General features: G+C 34.5%; 1 protein-coding gene across 8 annotated transcripts in view; it reads left to right on the top strand.

Annotated features, from left to right (window-relative positions):
• LOC144962246 (single-stranded DNA-binding protein 3-like) overlaps window positions 1-15,044 on the top strand; it is a 66,039-nt gene that overhangs the window by 34,647 nt on the left and 16,348 nt on the right. For 4 of the 8 annotated variants that reach the window (XM_078895162.1, XM_078895170.1, XM_078895159.1 and 1 more), the window contains exons 6-9: window positions 8,717-8,800; window positions 10,018-10,080; window positions 13,140-13,214; window positions 13,367-13,421. In XM_078895162.1, coding sequence (XP_078751288.1) covers window positions 8,717-8,800; window positions 10,018-10,080; window positions 13,140-13,214; window positions 13,367-13,421 — 277 coding nt within the window. The remainder of the gene's footprint in view (window positions 1-8,716; window positions 8,801-10,017; window positions 10,081-13,139; window positions 13,215-13,366; window positions 13,422-15,044) is intronic. The other 4 variants (XM_078895197.1, XM_078895190.1, XM_078895184.1 and 1 more) reach the window with 1 other exon arrangement.

The raw sequence follows: 15,044 nt of genomic DNA, 5'->3' as shown, positions 1-15,044 counted from the left end.
AAGTGGTTTATGGCAAAAAAAAGAAGATTTGTGTTTTGGGTGATGCCCACCCCCTGAGTTAACATAAGCAAGACAAAGGAGCTAGTGATTGACTTTAGGAGAGTGAAGGCCCCGAAAAAAACCGTTAAAAAAAAAGGGCCCAAAATTCTTCCAGCGATTTTCCCACTACAAATCCCTTGGTTAACGTTGATGACGGCTCAAGTGGGATGAACATTGAAAAAAATTTTGGCAAAAGATGTGCGGGGGGACTTTTTTTTATAAAAACCCTTCTCATTTTTAAAAATAAAAAAACCCCCCCCCCCACATTTTTTTATAGAGCAGTAATCGAAAGTGTTTTGTCATTTTTTTATAACGGCTTGGGGAGGAAATTTGTTAGCGGGGAAAAGGAAAAAAAAAAAATTTCCCAAATATTAAAAAATCCATTAAAGCTTTTAAATGATTTTGACGATGTAGATTTTTTTATACGAAAAAATTTTGTTTAAATAAAAAACAAAAATATTAAATGACCAGTTTATCCACTAAGACCACCAATTATTATGTCAAAAAAAAGGGGGTTTCGCCCTTTCTCTATTTCAAACGAAAACAGAGAGACACCGAAAATCTTTTCTCCCGTCCAGTTTTTGGCTTTTTAACAAAAAGCAATAATCATTTTATAAATTATTTCTCATTTTTATTTTTTAAAAAAATAAATTTTAAATTTTAAATTAATTTATTTGTTTTGAAATTTCTTTTAAATTTTTCAATTTATATTGACAGTTTTAACTTTTTACAGTGTTGAAATTATTATTATAAAAACGCAGCTCTGGTTTTTGAGCTGCTCCTTTTTTATTTTTTTAATCCTATTTCCATTGTTAAATTTTTTTATGTGTTATATTATAAACGTCTGTACAAAAAATTTCCTTTTTGGGGTGCAATAAAGTAAAATTTTTTTATTATTATTATTTTTTTTTATTTTTAAAATTTTTATTTTTATTTTTAAATTTTTTTTATTATTATTATTATTTTTTTATTTTTTATTATTTTTGGGTTAGATGGCCACTTTTTTATCCTATCGTGGTACCTATACAGATTTAACACACAGCCTTTGACCTATGGGTACGGCAAGTCCCGCTGTTGGAAAAGCCTCTTAACTCAGGTGTAAAATAAGTACTTAACTCGCTTTGTGTGTGTGTGTGAGGGGGGGGGGGTGTAAAAGCGCTTCCAAGCGTAATATTTTGTCCCTTTCCCGTTCATATTGAGCGCATTTATTTGTGGGTTTGTTTTTACTTAAAAAGTTAGGTTTTTGTTTAATGTATCGAAAACTGCTTAAATAAGACTTCGGAAATGGGCCCCCCCCCCCCCCCCCCCCCTCCCCTTTCCCTCCTTTTTTTTCAATTAGTAAACTTATACTCCGATTAGTACGAGCCTTAACTCGTCAAAACGTCTTAAATCTGAGAGTTTAAAGAAATATTCTGAGTAACATTTACGAAATGTAAGAAGAAAAAAAAGGGTGTGTGTGTGTTGGGGGGGGGGGGGGGGGGGTAGATATTATATGAAGTCTAGTCTAGAGGGTAGAATCAGTAGAATTAGGTTTGTGTAATTATAAATTCTACGATCCAACCTGTTTCATGAGTGGGTAGGATGATATCATGGGATAATCGCTCTAACAACACATGGCACACCAGTGTGTGTCAGGCTAGTACTAGTAGTGTATTGTTGGTGTGTACTGTTGGGCTTCGGGATGAGTCGTAATGTTATTCCTCTTGTTGCTTGTGTGTCTTCTTGTAAAATACATTTGTCCCTATTATTATTATTACTATTGTGTGGGTATGTGTGTGTGTGTGTGTGTGTGTGTGTATGTGTGTGTGAGCTCATCTGTGTGTTATGATCTTTATGAGTATGGAGTTGGGGGGGGGGGGGGGTGGTATGCTAGTATTGTTTGTGTTATATGTGTGTGTGTGTGTGTGTGTGTGTGTGTGAGAGAGAGAGAGAGAGAGAGAGAGAGAGAGAGGAGAGAGAGAAGAGAGAGAGAGAGAGGAGAGAGAGGAGGAGAGGAGAGAGAGAGAGAGAGAGAGAGGGTTTAGTTTACATGTTGTGTAGAGTGAACTATTTTCCCCTCCCCCTCCTCCTCTTTTTTTAGCAATCTTTTTGTCCACCTGTCTTTCTATCAATCAATCAATCCACCCCCCCCCCCCCCCCCCCCCCCCTCTCTCTCTCTCTCTCTCTCTCTCTCTCTCTCTTCTCTCTCTCTCTCTCTCTCTATATATATATATATATATATTATATATATATATATATATATATATATATATATATATATATTCCCCCCCTCAATCTGCCTCTGTCTACTCCCCCCCCCCCCCCCCCCCCAACCCTTCTCACCCCCCTCTTATGAAACTAAAAATTAAATTGACGGAAAAAAAAAGACCTGGGCAGATTTCTTTGCGTTTGGTTAGCAAGATGTTTACTTGTGTGACGAAGGATTCTGGTCAGGCCCTGGGCAAACGCTCGCTCTTTATGCCAGGACAAGGGTAAAAAGACGTGAGGGATAAAAGGGGATAGGCTAGAATCAGAGGAGAAGTGACAACTTGTAGTCCTTTAGCGAGAGCATCGATGCCAATGGATCTGGTAATTTTCCAGGTTTTTGTGGTACAAAACGAGCAGTAGCAATTGCTTACTAACATTTTGGCAGGACACAAGTCTATCGCACGGTACTTTCCGACAGAAACAGACCCAGCCACCCAATTACTATTGGGTAGAGAGGAGGAGGGTCAGAAAGGAATTATCATGACTGCACATGGGCTCGATGCTGGTTCCTTTGCCTGTGGTGGAATACTCGATTACCGAGCTATTGTGATCACTCAGTGATGACCAACAAGTGGTTGCAAATATTTTTAACGAATATTATCTCTCCGATAAGGTGAAGATCAGAGTTCGAGTTAAGCTCCCTTTTGAGCGTCGGTATTGTAGATTGTTAAAGGACGACGCCTTGCTTTGATTTTCGTTTGGTATTGGACAATAGGACCAACATTTAAAAAACCAGGGCCGTGAGTGTAATATGAATTCTTCTTGAAGGGATGCTTTGTATACATCTGCTATCTTTACCAGACTTTAAATATTTTTTTAACGTTAACGTTTTGTTGTCAGCTTACTAAGCATACTTCTTGTGGACTTAAACTTCTAATAAAAAACCAACCACCCCCTCCTCCTCCTTTTTTTCTTTTTCCTCCTCCTCGTCCCACCACCACCTTTATCGCCTCCCATATCTTCCGATTCTTTTCTTTCAGCTACTTATCAACTTCCTTTTCTTTCTTCCTATCTTTTCCTTCGCCTACTCTCTCTCTCTCTCTCTCTCTCTCTCTCTCTCTCTCTCTCTCTCTATATATATATATATATATATATATATATATATATATATATATATATATATATATATATATATATATATATATATATATTTATCTATTATCTATCTATCTATCTATCTATCCTCCTCTTAATCTTACACCCCCCCCCCCCTCCTTTCCCTGAAACAGACAGAATCACAGAGAGGTTTCTACCCTAAGAATCGCAAAATTTACACCTTTACGTGTTGGATCTTCAAACATTTTAAAACTGCATCCAGGTGCGATCCCAAATCCTCAAAACTCTGACAAAACACTTTTAGTTTGGCGGAATGCGAAATGTCAAGACGGACTTCCGACTTATCAAAAACGCTCAAACCCGAGACTTTAAAGAAGTGTCTGTCAGATTATTAGAATTTTTGATAAGTTGGTGGTCATAGGTCATCTTAATCCATCGATATTTTGAATTGTAAAAGTGTTTTGTCATTGTAGGCACATTAGAGGTGTGTGTGTGTGTGTGTGTGTGTGTGTATGTAAGACGTTAACGAAATTAGATTATGCTGTGTGGTTGGAAATAAATGTTCACATGTATCAAGACCTCCCAGAATTCACCCTTTCCTTACCATCTTGTTAAAATGGTTCTTGTGCATTGTTTTTGCTTAGTCCTCATCTTATAACCTTCTTAAACCTGCAAAAAGTTGACTGGTTGGTCAACTTTTATGGCAGCCAGTTATTCTCTTGATCGTTTTTTCTCCTCCTTCTCCTCCTCCTCCTCCTCTCCCTCCTCCTCCTTCTCCTCCTCCTCTCCCTCCTCCTCCCCCTCCTCCTCGTCTTTCGTTCTTGTTTTTTCTTTTTTTCTTCACTCGGTAAAGGTGACCACTTGTTCATTGCGACCGCAAGCGATGCCATGACAGATGGTTGACCGCCATGTTGTAAATGGCATGCTCAAGATCAACAATATTTACTTACCTATTCGCTGAGTAGATCGATTATGCAGCTCCTCTCATCGGTGATGTCCAACTTATAAGTATTCTTTAAAAATAAGCATGTCAATCCAAAGAAAAGAAAGCTCAATAAAATCAAATCACTTCCTTGTTTTGCCTTTATAAAATCAATATATAATATATATTTTATTGGACATCTTTTGTCATGTTCTCTTGATTATTCAAACACTAGTTAAAATATATGTTACACATGTCCTCTGGAGATATGATTTTATACATATTACATATTTGAGACTGCATATTGATATGTCTATAATAAGTTGTAGAATCTATCCAGTAAATTTGTTACATCAGGACTTGATTACCGCCACTCCCCACTCCCATCTCTTTCTCTTTATCGTTTCTCTCTCTCTCTCTCTCTCTCTCTCTCTCTCTCTCTCTCTCTCTCTCTCTCTCTCTCTCTCTTTCTCTCTTTCTCTCTCTCTCTCTCTCTCTCTCTCTCTCTCTCTCTCTCTCTCTCTCTCTCTCTCTCTCTCTCTCTCTCTCTCTCTTTCTCTCTTTCTCTCTCTCTCTCTCTCTCTCCATATATTCCTCCCTCCCTCCCTCCTCTATCTATCTATCTTTCAATATATTTACCTATCTACCCCCCCCCCCCCCCCCATTTCCTCTCGTTACGTACGCCACCTCATAGCCATTTGAGTTGATTAGTTTCGCCTGAGATACTAGTGTTTTATGACCCTCATCGTCGGTGTATATCGGAACTACACAACTTGTTTTGTTTGTTGGTGTTTTGTTTGCTCTCAAAAAAATAGTTATGCACTTTTGTACCTCCACTGTCTATTATTTACTTAGTAATTTGATAATGAACACATCTATTATAGTGTAAGGTGTTCGGTTAAGGTTTACTTACCTACCTGTCGTTACCCAGGCCTGAGTCGAAAGCGAAAGTCCCTTCATTCTCGACAGTCCAATAAATGCAAGGACTGGCCGACTGGCTTAACTTTTGGATTCAATGTGTAGTAGGCATAGTAATGGTATATAAATAAGTATGTCTAAACATGGAGTATGGTGGTGTTGTTGTTGGTGGTGGTGTTGGTGTTGTTGTTGTTGTTGTTGTTATTATTATTATTATTATTAGGGGATCTCAAATCTTTCATTCCTCGCTCTGCATTCTCCCAGGTCACGGCTTGGAAAATTAACGGCTGTACATAGTCCAACCCAATAATTAATATTTATGTTTCTGATGTTTTTGTTGTTATTTTGCTTCCTGCCGCTACCAAACGTTGGCTAGCCTTAACCGTTGTCTGGTCTGGTTGAACTCTGTCCGACCTTTCCCCTCATCCACACAGTCAACATGTAAAACACACACACACACACACGCCCTCACACATTTTACAAGATTCCTCATACCTACAACAGACCCAATTTTGCTCATGGTACCTATTACATACAGTATATTGAAAGCCTCCTTCCCAAACAGAATTAAACAAAATAAGTTAGAATAATAATTAGTAATACTATAATTGATAGATAAATAAATAGATAAATTAATTAATTGATTAATAGATGAATCAACACCAAATGGATAAATGGATAGACCAAATAATACATGGATATCGATACGGAAAGGACAGATAGATAAATAAACAAGTAGTTACATTGGTTACAATATTAATGATGAAGAAAATTAATCAATAAAAGAAAAACATGTTTAAACAAAGGGAACCAACAAAATATACCCCCCCCCCCCCCCCACAAAAAAAAAATCACAAAAAATAAGCAACAAACAAATGTTATATGCAGTGCAATACCCGGTCCCACATTAGTCAGTCAGTTAATCAGTCAAAAGTAAATAAATTATAAATGCATTGATAAATGAATATAAAAATTCACCTTATTTGTTACATAATAAATCAAATACCAATTAAATGATAGTTTTAGGTATTCTTTTGTCAATTGTTGATTGATGGAGTAAAACATCAACAAACTTTAAGAAAAAGAACAAATCTCAACCGATCTATTGTTTTATTTTGGTGTTTTTTCACCGCCTCTCCCTACACTTTTTCTATACGTGTATGTGTGTGTGTGTGTGTGTGTGTGTGTGTGTGTGTGTGTGTGTGTGTGTCGGAGATGAAGGGGGGTGGGGTGTAGATTAAGATAAACAGAAATAAAAGCTTACAAGGTTTATTATTATTATTATTATTATTATTATTATTATTATTATTATTATTATTATTATTAATTATTTTTATTGTCATTGTTAGATGATGATGATGATATGATGATGATGATGATTATTATTATTATTATTATTATTATTATTATTATTATTATTATTATTATTATTATTATTATTTTATTATTATTATTCGACGATTAAAAAAGCTCGTATGCAATGTCATCTTGACTTCATTACATGTCAATTCGAATTATCTATATTACAAGAATTCAGTATATTGATGACCAAATCTTTCTCAAAATACAACATGTGTTCATATTGATTGGTTGAATTTGAAATATTTTTAAAAAAAAGGACAAATCTTTGTCTCCTTTTATTTTGCCATAAATTATTTACGCAATTTGTTTATTGATTCTTCCGTCAAACCTTATTTCTCTACGTTATATCCCCTCCTCCCCCTCTCACTTTATAATGTATACCCTCATCTGTAAAGCTGGATAGTAGGCAGATAGCGCGTGTGATATCATTATTGTTGTTTTGCTTCTTTTCCTCATCAACGGCGAAGTAAACGTATACACGTGACGCCAGTTCTGACGTACGACGGCAGTGAGTGAGCGTTAGATTTAACGAGTTGCTTCACTCACGCACACAATACACGCCCACTACAGTTAATGCTCACACTGATACACACACGATTATTCTGTTTAATCTGATACTATATTAAACAATAATATTTCATTGATTTTCTCTCTGCAAATAATACCTTTTGTCTAAAAAAAATAAATAAATAAAAACGAATTGGTAATAAAAGTTGTTAAACCTCGCACGGGGATGAATTAACCATAATTTGTGGAAAATAAAGCAGCTAAAGGAAAAAGAAAAATCTCTCTCTCTCTTTCTCTCTCTCTCTCTCTCTCTCTCTCTCTCTCTCTCTCTCTCTCTCTCTCTCTCTCTCTCTCTCTCTCTCTCTCTCTCTTTATATATATATATATATATATATATATATATATATATATATATATATATATATATATATATATATATATATATATCAATTATAATAAAACAACGGCTGTATCGTTAATTCAAAACATAATCGAACGCACAAAAATGCAATGTTGAACGAGTTCGGTATTGTTTACAGTTGTAGGTGCCCGGTTTGTTACGCCGACTGCCAACGTGCGTAAATATTTAACACCCCTGCGTGCCGAATGGTTTCGTCCAGGGTCGGCTAGGTCAGGTTAAGCCGTTAAGTGTGTACTTAAAAGTTTTCTACACTACACACCTCGGCTGCCGCTGGAGGCTGTACGCTGATGAGAACAGCCAGTTGTTTTGAGTGTAAAACTGGGATCTTGTAGGGAAACGAAACATGTCCGATCATTTTTAAATTTATAATTTTACAGTTCATTCAGATTCATTGACATTTTTGTCAGTAACCTTATATGAATACGATACGCAACGCTCTTTTACTGTCATTCTTCTGCTGTTTTATTCTATACTGACATATTTAAGTTGCATATATCTAAAACTAAAACGATATCTTGTAATTGTAATCCCAAGTTTAACAATTTCCCCCGTCCCATTCATACATTGGAACTTTTATAAATCGTTTTCGTTTGAGTCTTGAAGTTGACCAAGTTTATGAACAATTTATAATTTTCATCTTTATTTTTCATTTTTATTGGCCTCTCTCTCTCTCTCTCTCTCTCTCTCTCTCTCTCTCTCTCTCTCTCTCTCTCTCTCTCTCTCTCTCTCTCTCTCTCTCTCTCTTCGCATCATTCTCAGCACGGTCACTAGATGTTAAAAATGCGACCAAGTCTGCTCAACTCGGGGTACGGGCGCAACCAATTCATGATACATGCCATAATCTGTACATAAAACGACAAAAGAATTTTATGTACTATCAATTTAAAAACCACCACCCGGCACCGCGCCAATTGTCTTACATTCTCTTTTAAGTAATACCAAAAAAAAAATACACCTAGTACCTAGACCACTCTTCTTTAGCTCATGTATCATTTATCAAGGTTTTGACATGGATGAAATCCCTCAAATTAAACAAAAGCACACGTGATAGGCGACTGATTCATTAAATTTTTTTTTTTTAAATATAGATTTTTATAAAGTTTATTGTGTTGTTGATATCTCTCCCGTCGGCTCAATTATTCCCTCCGAAGGGACACAACGGATTTTATTTATTATTTTACAGAAATTATCATGAGTTCTTGCCCTTGTCAATAAATTCTTTATTATATTTACTTTTTGAACAGAACGCAGCAGCCCCAAGTCCCTTAAATCAAATGCCTCCTCAGGATGGAATGCCAGGAGGACCTATGCCCCCAAGTTTCTTTCCTGTAAGTATTGCCATTAATTTCCTTTTTTTTTTAATGCTTATTTTTTTATACTATAACGTGTGGGGGATTCAGATTCAGAGAAGTTCATTCCATACAATTGCATACAATTTCATCCAACGACTTTTCTGTTGATTGCCAGGCTTAGCCAACTGAGTAGTTAACATACATCCTTTGCTTCTTCTTTTGAATTTACAGTTTCGTGTTAAATTTCTAACTTAAAATGAGATAATACAAATGAACAAAATGAGGATCTCTGTACTGTAAATTGTTATTTAGTTTTATTGAGGCAAATCAGATTTATTTATTTATTTTTAAAAATAAAATAAAAATATTTTGTTTTTTGTTTTGCTGATGTATTGACTCAATTCTTTTTTTTAGTTGATAACAATATTAATATGTGTGGAAATTGGAACGTGCATAAAATGTGCATCATGTGTATGGCCTCACCCTTCTATTGTGAATTTGCACATTACAGTATTGACTTTAGAAATCAGTTTGTAGCCTGAAAAGGGATTCTGATAAAGAAAGCTGTTTGTTTTATCTTCTGCCTAGCTTTTGGGATGTAGCAAATATAGTTTGTTGACAATTAATTCTCACTTTTTATCAGTAAACAAATAAATGCTGTGCAATTTGAAGGATCTCATTCCCCCTCCCCCTGAATGTTTCTTGCCTGTTATTGATGAACAGGTGATTGATTTTTTTGTGATTTCCTATCCTTTTTGGTTGGTGTTGAAGGTTTTTATTCAGTTCGTATAATTTTCCTCCCAGAATTAGCTTTTGTCCTTTGTTTGACACAACCATTATTTCCTTGTATCCTTTATTTTTCATACTAATTTAGTTCTTATTGAATATGCTCTATTCAACAACAGTGGCTGCACATTTTGAATAGTAAAGATATTGTTTTTTTGTTCATTTTTGGAATGTTAGAAAAAATTATCTAACAAAAGACAAATTGATACAGAAGGCCAGGAGTTTGAATTGTGAACTTGTCCATCATATACTAAGATACACTGGACATCCGTCAGTGTTATGCTACATGCTTTTAGATTTTGATTCAGAACTATTGGCAATGATGGTCGAAGATGATAATTTGACTTTTGTGTCAACGATTTATGCTGATATGTGGGTGAATACATTTCATTTGTTTCCACTACAATCGAGTCAACGTCTCTATCTTTCTATTATACTTTGTGTGTTGTTTGTGCGTCTGTTTGCAGCCTCCAGCCTCCCAGCCTTCCCCCCACCCGCCCCCGCATGGGCCAATGATGGGGCAGACTCAGGTAAGCCTCCTGTTGAAAATGGCTGTGTGGCAGCCTGATCTGCTTCATCTGCCTACATGTTTTGTGTTGGAGACCTCATCAGTGTCGCCATTGTGTTTTCAACATGTCGTCATTTTACTGTTTTTGATGTAATTAACTAAGTTGTTGTTTTGCTTCTTGTAAATTCTCAATCATAGAAGAGAATGTAATACTTTTTTCTCATGGGTCCTCTTGGTAACTTGATAATTTATTAATTTTTTTCTCTCCAATTTATCAGAGCCATTTAAACCTTTGTCTAAGCTTCTAGATGTGCAGTAATCAATTTATTTACCATATTCAACTTTTTGACATTGATTGATGGAATGATTTATTTCAGGGATGGAACCTTTTGGAATTTGAGGGTTTTTTAAAAGTTTTTTTTTTTTTTTTACAAACTTAATTTAAAGATTAAGACCAAGAATCTGTCAAAATTACGTATTCCAATAAAGCGCCACCCTCATCTTTGTTATATATGAGAAGAAAAATAAAGATACAAAACAAACCAAAACAGGAAGATGACATGACTGAGATTTTCGTGTTTGGTGTTAACCCTGTGGTATTCGTCCTCAAATTTATTGGAAAATCTCCCTCTCTAATGTTCAGTAAAATACCTTCACTCCAGAAAAAATAATCTGTAAAAAAAAAGCACCCACACACTTAAACTCACCCACACACACACACACACACACACATACACACACACACACACACATACACACACACATACACACACACACACTAGGAATATTATATATATATATATATATATATATATATATATATATATATATATATATATATATATATATAATATATATATATATATATATATATATATATATATATATATATTATATATATATATATATATATATATATATATATATATATATATATATATATATATATATATATATATATATATATACATACATACACACATACACAAACACACACACACACATGGGTATTGGGAGAAAAATCACAACTGATTGATTCTTTTTAATTATTTGACATAGATTCCATCCCTGGTTCACTGTTGTCCCAACTAGTATGATATTGTTTTGCATTATTTAAACCTGAAATCAATATACTTTTGGCAGTCCTTTGCCATGGTTCCTGTGTCATTCAAACATTGTTTGAAATATCTTGCCGTGGCCTATGTTGTATATAACAAATCATAATATTTGATCTTGCATGTGTTGAATTTTCCCTACATCTATGCCATTAAAACTACGACATGACATTATTGAACGCACGAAATTAAAGGGGTACTTGGAATTTGTGCTTGCAATTCCGGTTTTATTCTTAATGTAAAGGATGACTGTTTTGAAATGGTAAAATGTCATAGTTTTGTGGGGTAAATATGAGTGATTGGAAATGTAACACCAGACTAACAATATTATTGCATATCATTGCTTAATAAACTGTATTGAAGTAAACAATCATTCAGATTTTATATGTAAACACATTCTAACAATATTTATTTTGATTGTTAATTGATATGATTATTATTTTTATTGTTTATCATCATCATCATGATGATCATCATTATTATTATTATTATTATTATTATTATTATTATTATTATTATTATTATTATTATTATTATTATTATTATCATTATTATTATTGTTTTGTTAAAAGTTTTGCCTAAGTTACTGGAGGTTACAATCTGTTCAAACTTGGCCTAAATTATTAGTTAATTACAAATGTGGGCGGGTTGGATCTTTAATACTAATCTTTGAAATATTTTCTCTAAATTTTCTCCACTTTAAATATTGTTTGTAACTAGCTGATGTTGTATTTTTAGTGTTTGGTGGTTATTTGTTTTTTTTTTCAGCAGTGAGTGAGCATGTATTTAAAGATGTTATATTTGCAAAGGTTGAATCTAAATCTCTCATATGAGTTCTTGTGAGGGACTGAAAATTCCCCAAATTGATTGTGAAACAAGAAAGATGTTTATTAGTTCTTTGTCATGGTCTGCCCATTTCAGTTTTCGATGATACTTAAAACTGTGGTTTTTCTGTACAAGCTCAACTATTATTTCTTTTGTGCTGTTTATCCTTTAACACTAGCTGTATCTCTATTACATTATAATATTTCGCATTCCTTGTATAGATTCATAACTGCAAACAGCACTGTTTTCAGCAAGAGAGCAGAACGACACAGCATTAAAGCTAATTCGCACTGTTAGTGGTGCTCTCTATATGAAAAACAGTAAGATATAATGTTGGGTTGGAGTAATTGAAATAAAATCCAGCCTGTAGCGGAGTAACAAAATGTTTTGTCAGGAATTAATTAAACAAGTTACATTTCATTTTATCAATTTTGTCTTATATGCAATTGTAATAGCTTTATTGATTCATACTCGCATTGTTAAATGTAATCTTGTCATCGTCTAACATTGACGTTTTCATCCTCATCATATTGTTCTCTTATTTTTATGTATGTGTAAACTTTGGACATTGTGTATTGTAACTGAAATTAATTTGATTGCTAAATTTCAGTTTCTGAAGGTATAAAGTAGAAGTCTGAGAAAATAGTTACTTTGATTGGTCTGCTCAGACTTGTCTTAACAACAGAAGTTTTAAATCTATAATCTAATAATCCTCTCACAAGTGAAACAAACACAATTAAAGACACTAAATTGATCGAACCAAATTTTTTTAGAAACTATTGATCGAACCAAATTTTTTTAGAAACTATGTAATTTGACACTTTTTGAACCACCTTCATCTCTCCTGTCCTCACCCCCCCCCCCCCCCCCCAACCCCCAAACAAAAAAAAACCCCAAAACAATAACCCTGAACCATTTTTTTAAAAGGGTTAATATTTTTATATTGAAACCAGTTCATAAATCTGAGATTGAATCGTACAAGTTTGGATAATCATTTTAGTTACAAAAACAAACAACTTTCCTTTCTTATTTGTCCCTTAATTGTGAAATAACACTATTTCTGTATAGAATGACATTGTTTTTTCAAAAATATTAAATTCCTTCTTAATTTAAAGAGATTTTATTTTTTATATAATTGCAGCCCTTCATGGCACCACGATATCCAGGAGGTCCCAGAGTCGCCGTTCGAATGCCTAATCAGGTCGATTTTAATGGGGTATGTATGTTGTTGTTGATGACCTCATTGTTTTAATAAATATCACCTATATTTGATCTTTCCCAAACAGAGTACAACAATGTAAGTTTATTTGAAATATCATTGTGAACAAATTGGGAAGTTCTTAACTTATATATTTTTTTCATTAACAGCCACCTGTCCCAGGAAGTCAAATGCCCATGCCAAACAGTATGGAACCACGGCCAGGTAAATTTCATGAATGCACTGGAAGGTGGAGACAAATCCCTTAGGGGGGTGGGGACTTTCTGCTTGGGCCGGGGGGGAGCTATATTATATTGGTCTAGCCTTGCAGTTTTCCCTCATGTGGCTTTTTCTCAGTTAATTTGAAAGCAATCACTCACTTCACATTTAAACTGGCCAGTATTTGTTCCATGCTCACGTGATTTTGTTTCTTATCTTTCTATCAATAGTGATGGGGTAGTAAATTGTATAAGAATTAGTTGTAAGTACTTATGATAGGCTAGCATGCAAACTAAGCAAGAAATTGCTACTGTTCAACGCTGGAAAAATGGCCCTGAAAGACTATTCTTAGCCTAGTTACTAGACCTGTAAATTCTCAGTCAATTAACTGAAATCAGTCAATTTGTCAAATTCAATTATTTTTAAAAAAGGAAAGAAAGAAAGAAGTGAAGAAAGAAAGAATTCACAAATCGTAGTCAAATGACCGTAAAGTAATTCATAACGCTACGCTTAGCTCATGGGAGCCGTTTATATTAACGATGGATTTATTGCCAAGGCTAAGCGGCGCTTTTTAGAATTGGCGTGACTGAACACATCCCAGTGTAATTTCACACAGCCTTCGTTAAATTATTTTTTCACTTTCCAACCTGTCGTGATCCCAACGGTAGCCAATTTTAACTGAGGCGCTGAGTGATAAATTTCACTGTTTCATCTAAGCCAAAATTGACCACATTTACAAGCTGGGTTTTAAAAGTATAAAAAAAGTAAAATGGGAATGCTGGAAGTAACATCTCTAGTAGATGATAATGGGAGACACCTTTAAATCGAAAGTTAGATTAGGATAGATTGCTACAAGCACATTTCGATTGCTTCACGTTGTAAACAAACTGGTTGACCGTTTCTTCACTGATTCGGTACCTGATTATAAGGAACAATGGTAATGGTAAGTAGCCTAATTAATTCCCGTGCAAATTAGGACGTTTTCTGCCATTGTTTTGCTCAAGCCCAAGCGAGCTTGCTGTTTTGTGGCGATTTACCTTCATTTCGATTCTTTGAATTTTTCCGCTACGCCTGCTGAAGTTTCTTCATTGTGTTGATAATTCACTTCTACTTAATCAGTGTATTGGCCAGAATTCATATTTATTTAAGTTTTTTTTTCTGTCATTAACTGATTGAAAATCAAGTTAGCTCTTTGCTACATTATTCAAATGTTCTCACAATGCCTAGGCCTAAGCTGTTCGTGGATCGCAATTCAGAATTGTCGAGCATCGATAAAGATGTGAGGAATAAATTCAATTGGTCATGGCTAGAAGTTAAAGATGATAATGGTGATTATTTTTCTTACTATGGCACAAAAATTCCAGAGGCAGGAATTTTGATGAAGTCATCTTTACCTATATGAATGACATGCTTATTTAGCATTCCTTCTACATCAAATTATGGCAGTCATACTTCCAGTAAGAAATAACACCCACTATTTTAATGTATTGTATTTATCACTCTCCTCTCTAATGATGCCCTTATTTTTAAAAAAATAATTGAATCTTCAGTTTGTCGTTGTAGAGCTCATTTACAGGTCTAAGTATACTATTCAAACTTTTATCTGGGTAATGTTGAGGAGAAAAAGAA

Source organism: Berghia stephanieae, chromosome 1 (genome assembly GCF_034508935.2).
Source record: "Berghia stephanieae isolate SIO BIC M18660-M18661 chromosome 1, UCSD_Bste_1.3, whole genome shotgun sequence".
Classification (NCBI taxonomy): domain Eukaryota; kingdom Metazoa; phylum Mollusca; class Gastropoda; order Nudibranchia; family Aeolidiidae; genus Berghia; species Berghia stephanieae.
The sequence above is the reverse complement of the archived record's forward strand: the minus strand, read 5'-3'. Positions and strand labels throughout refer to the sequence as shown.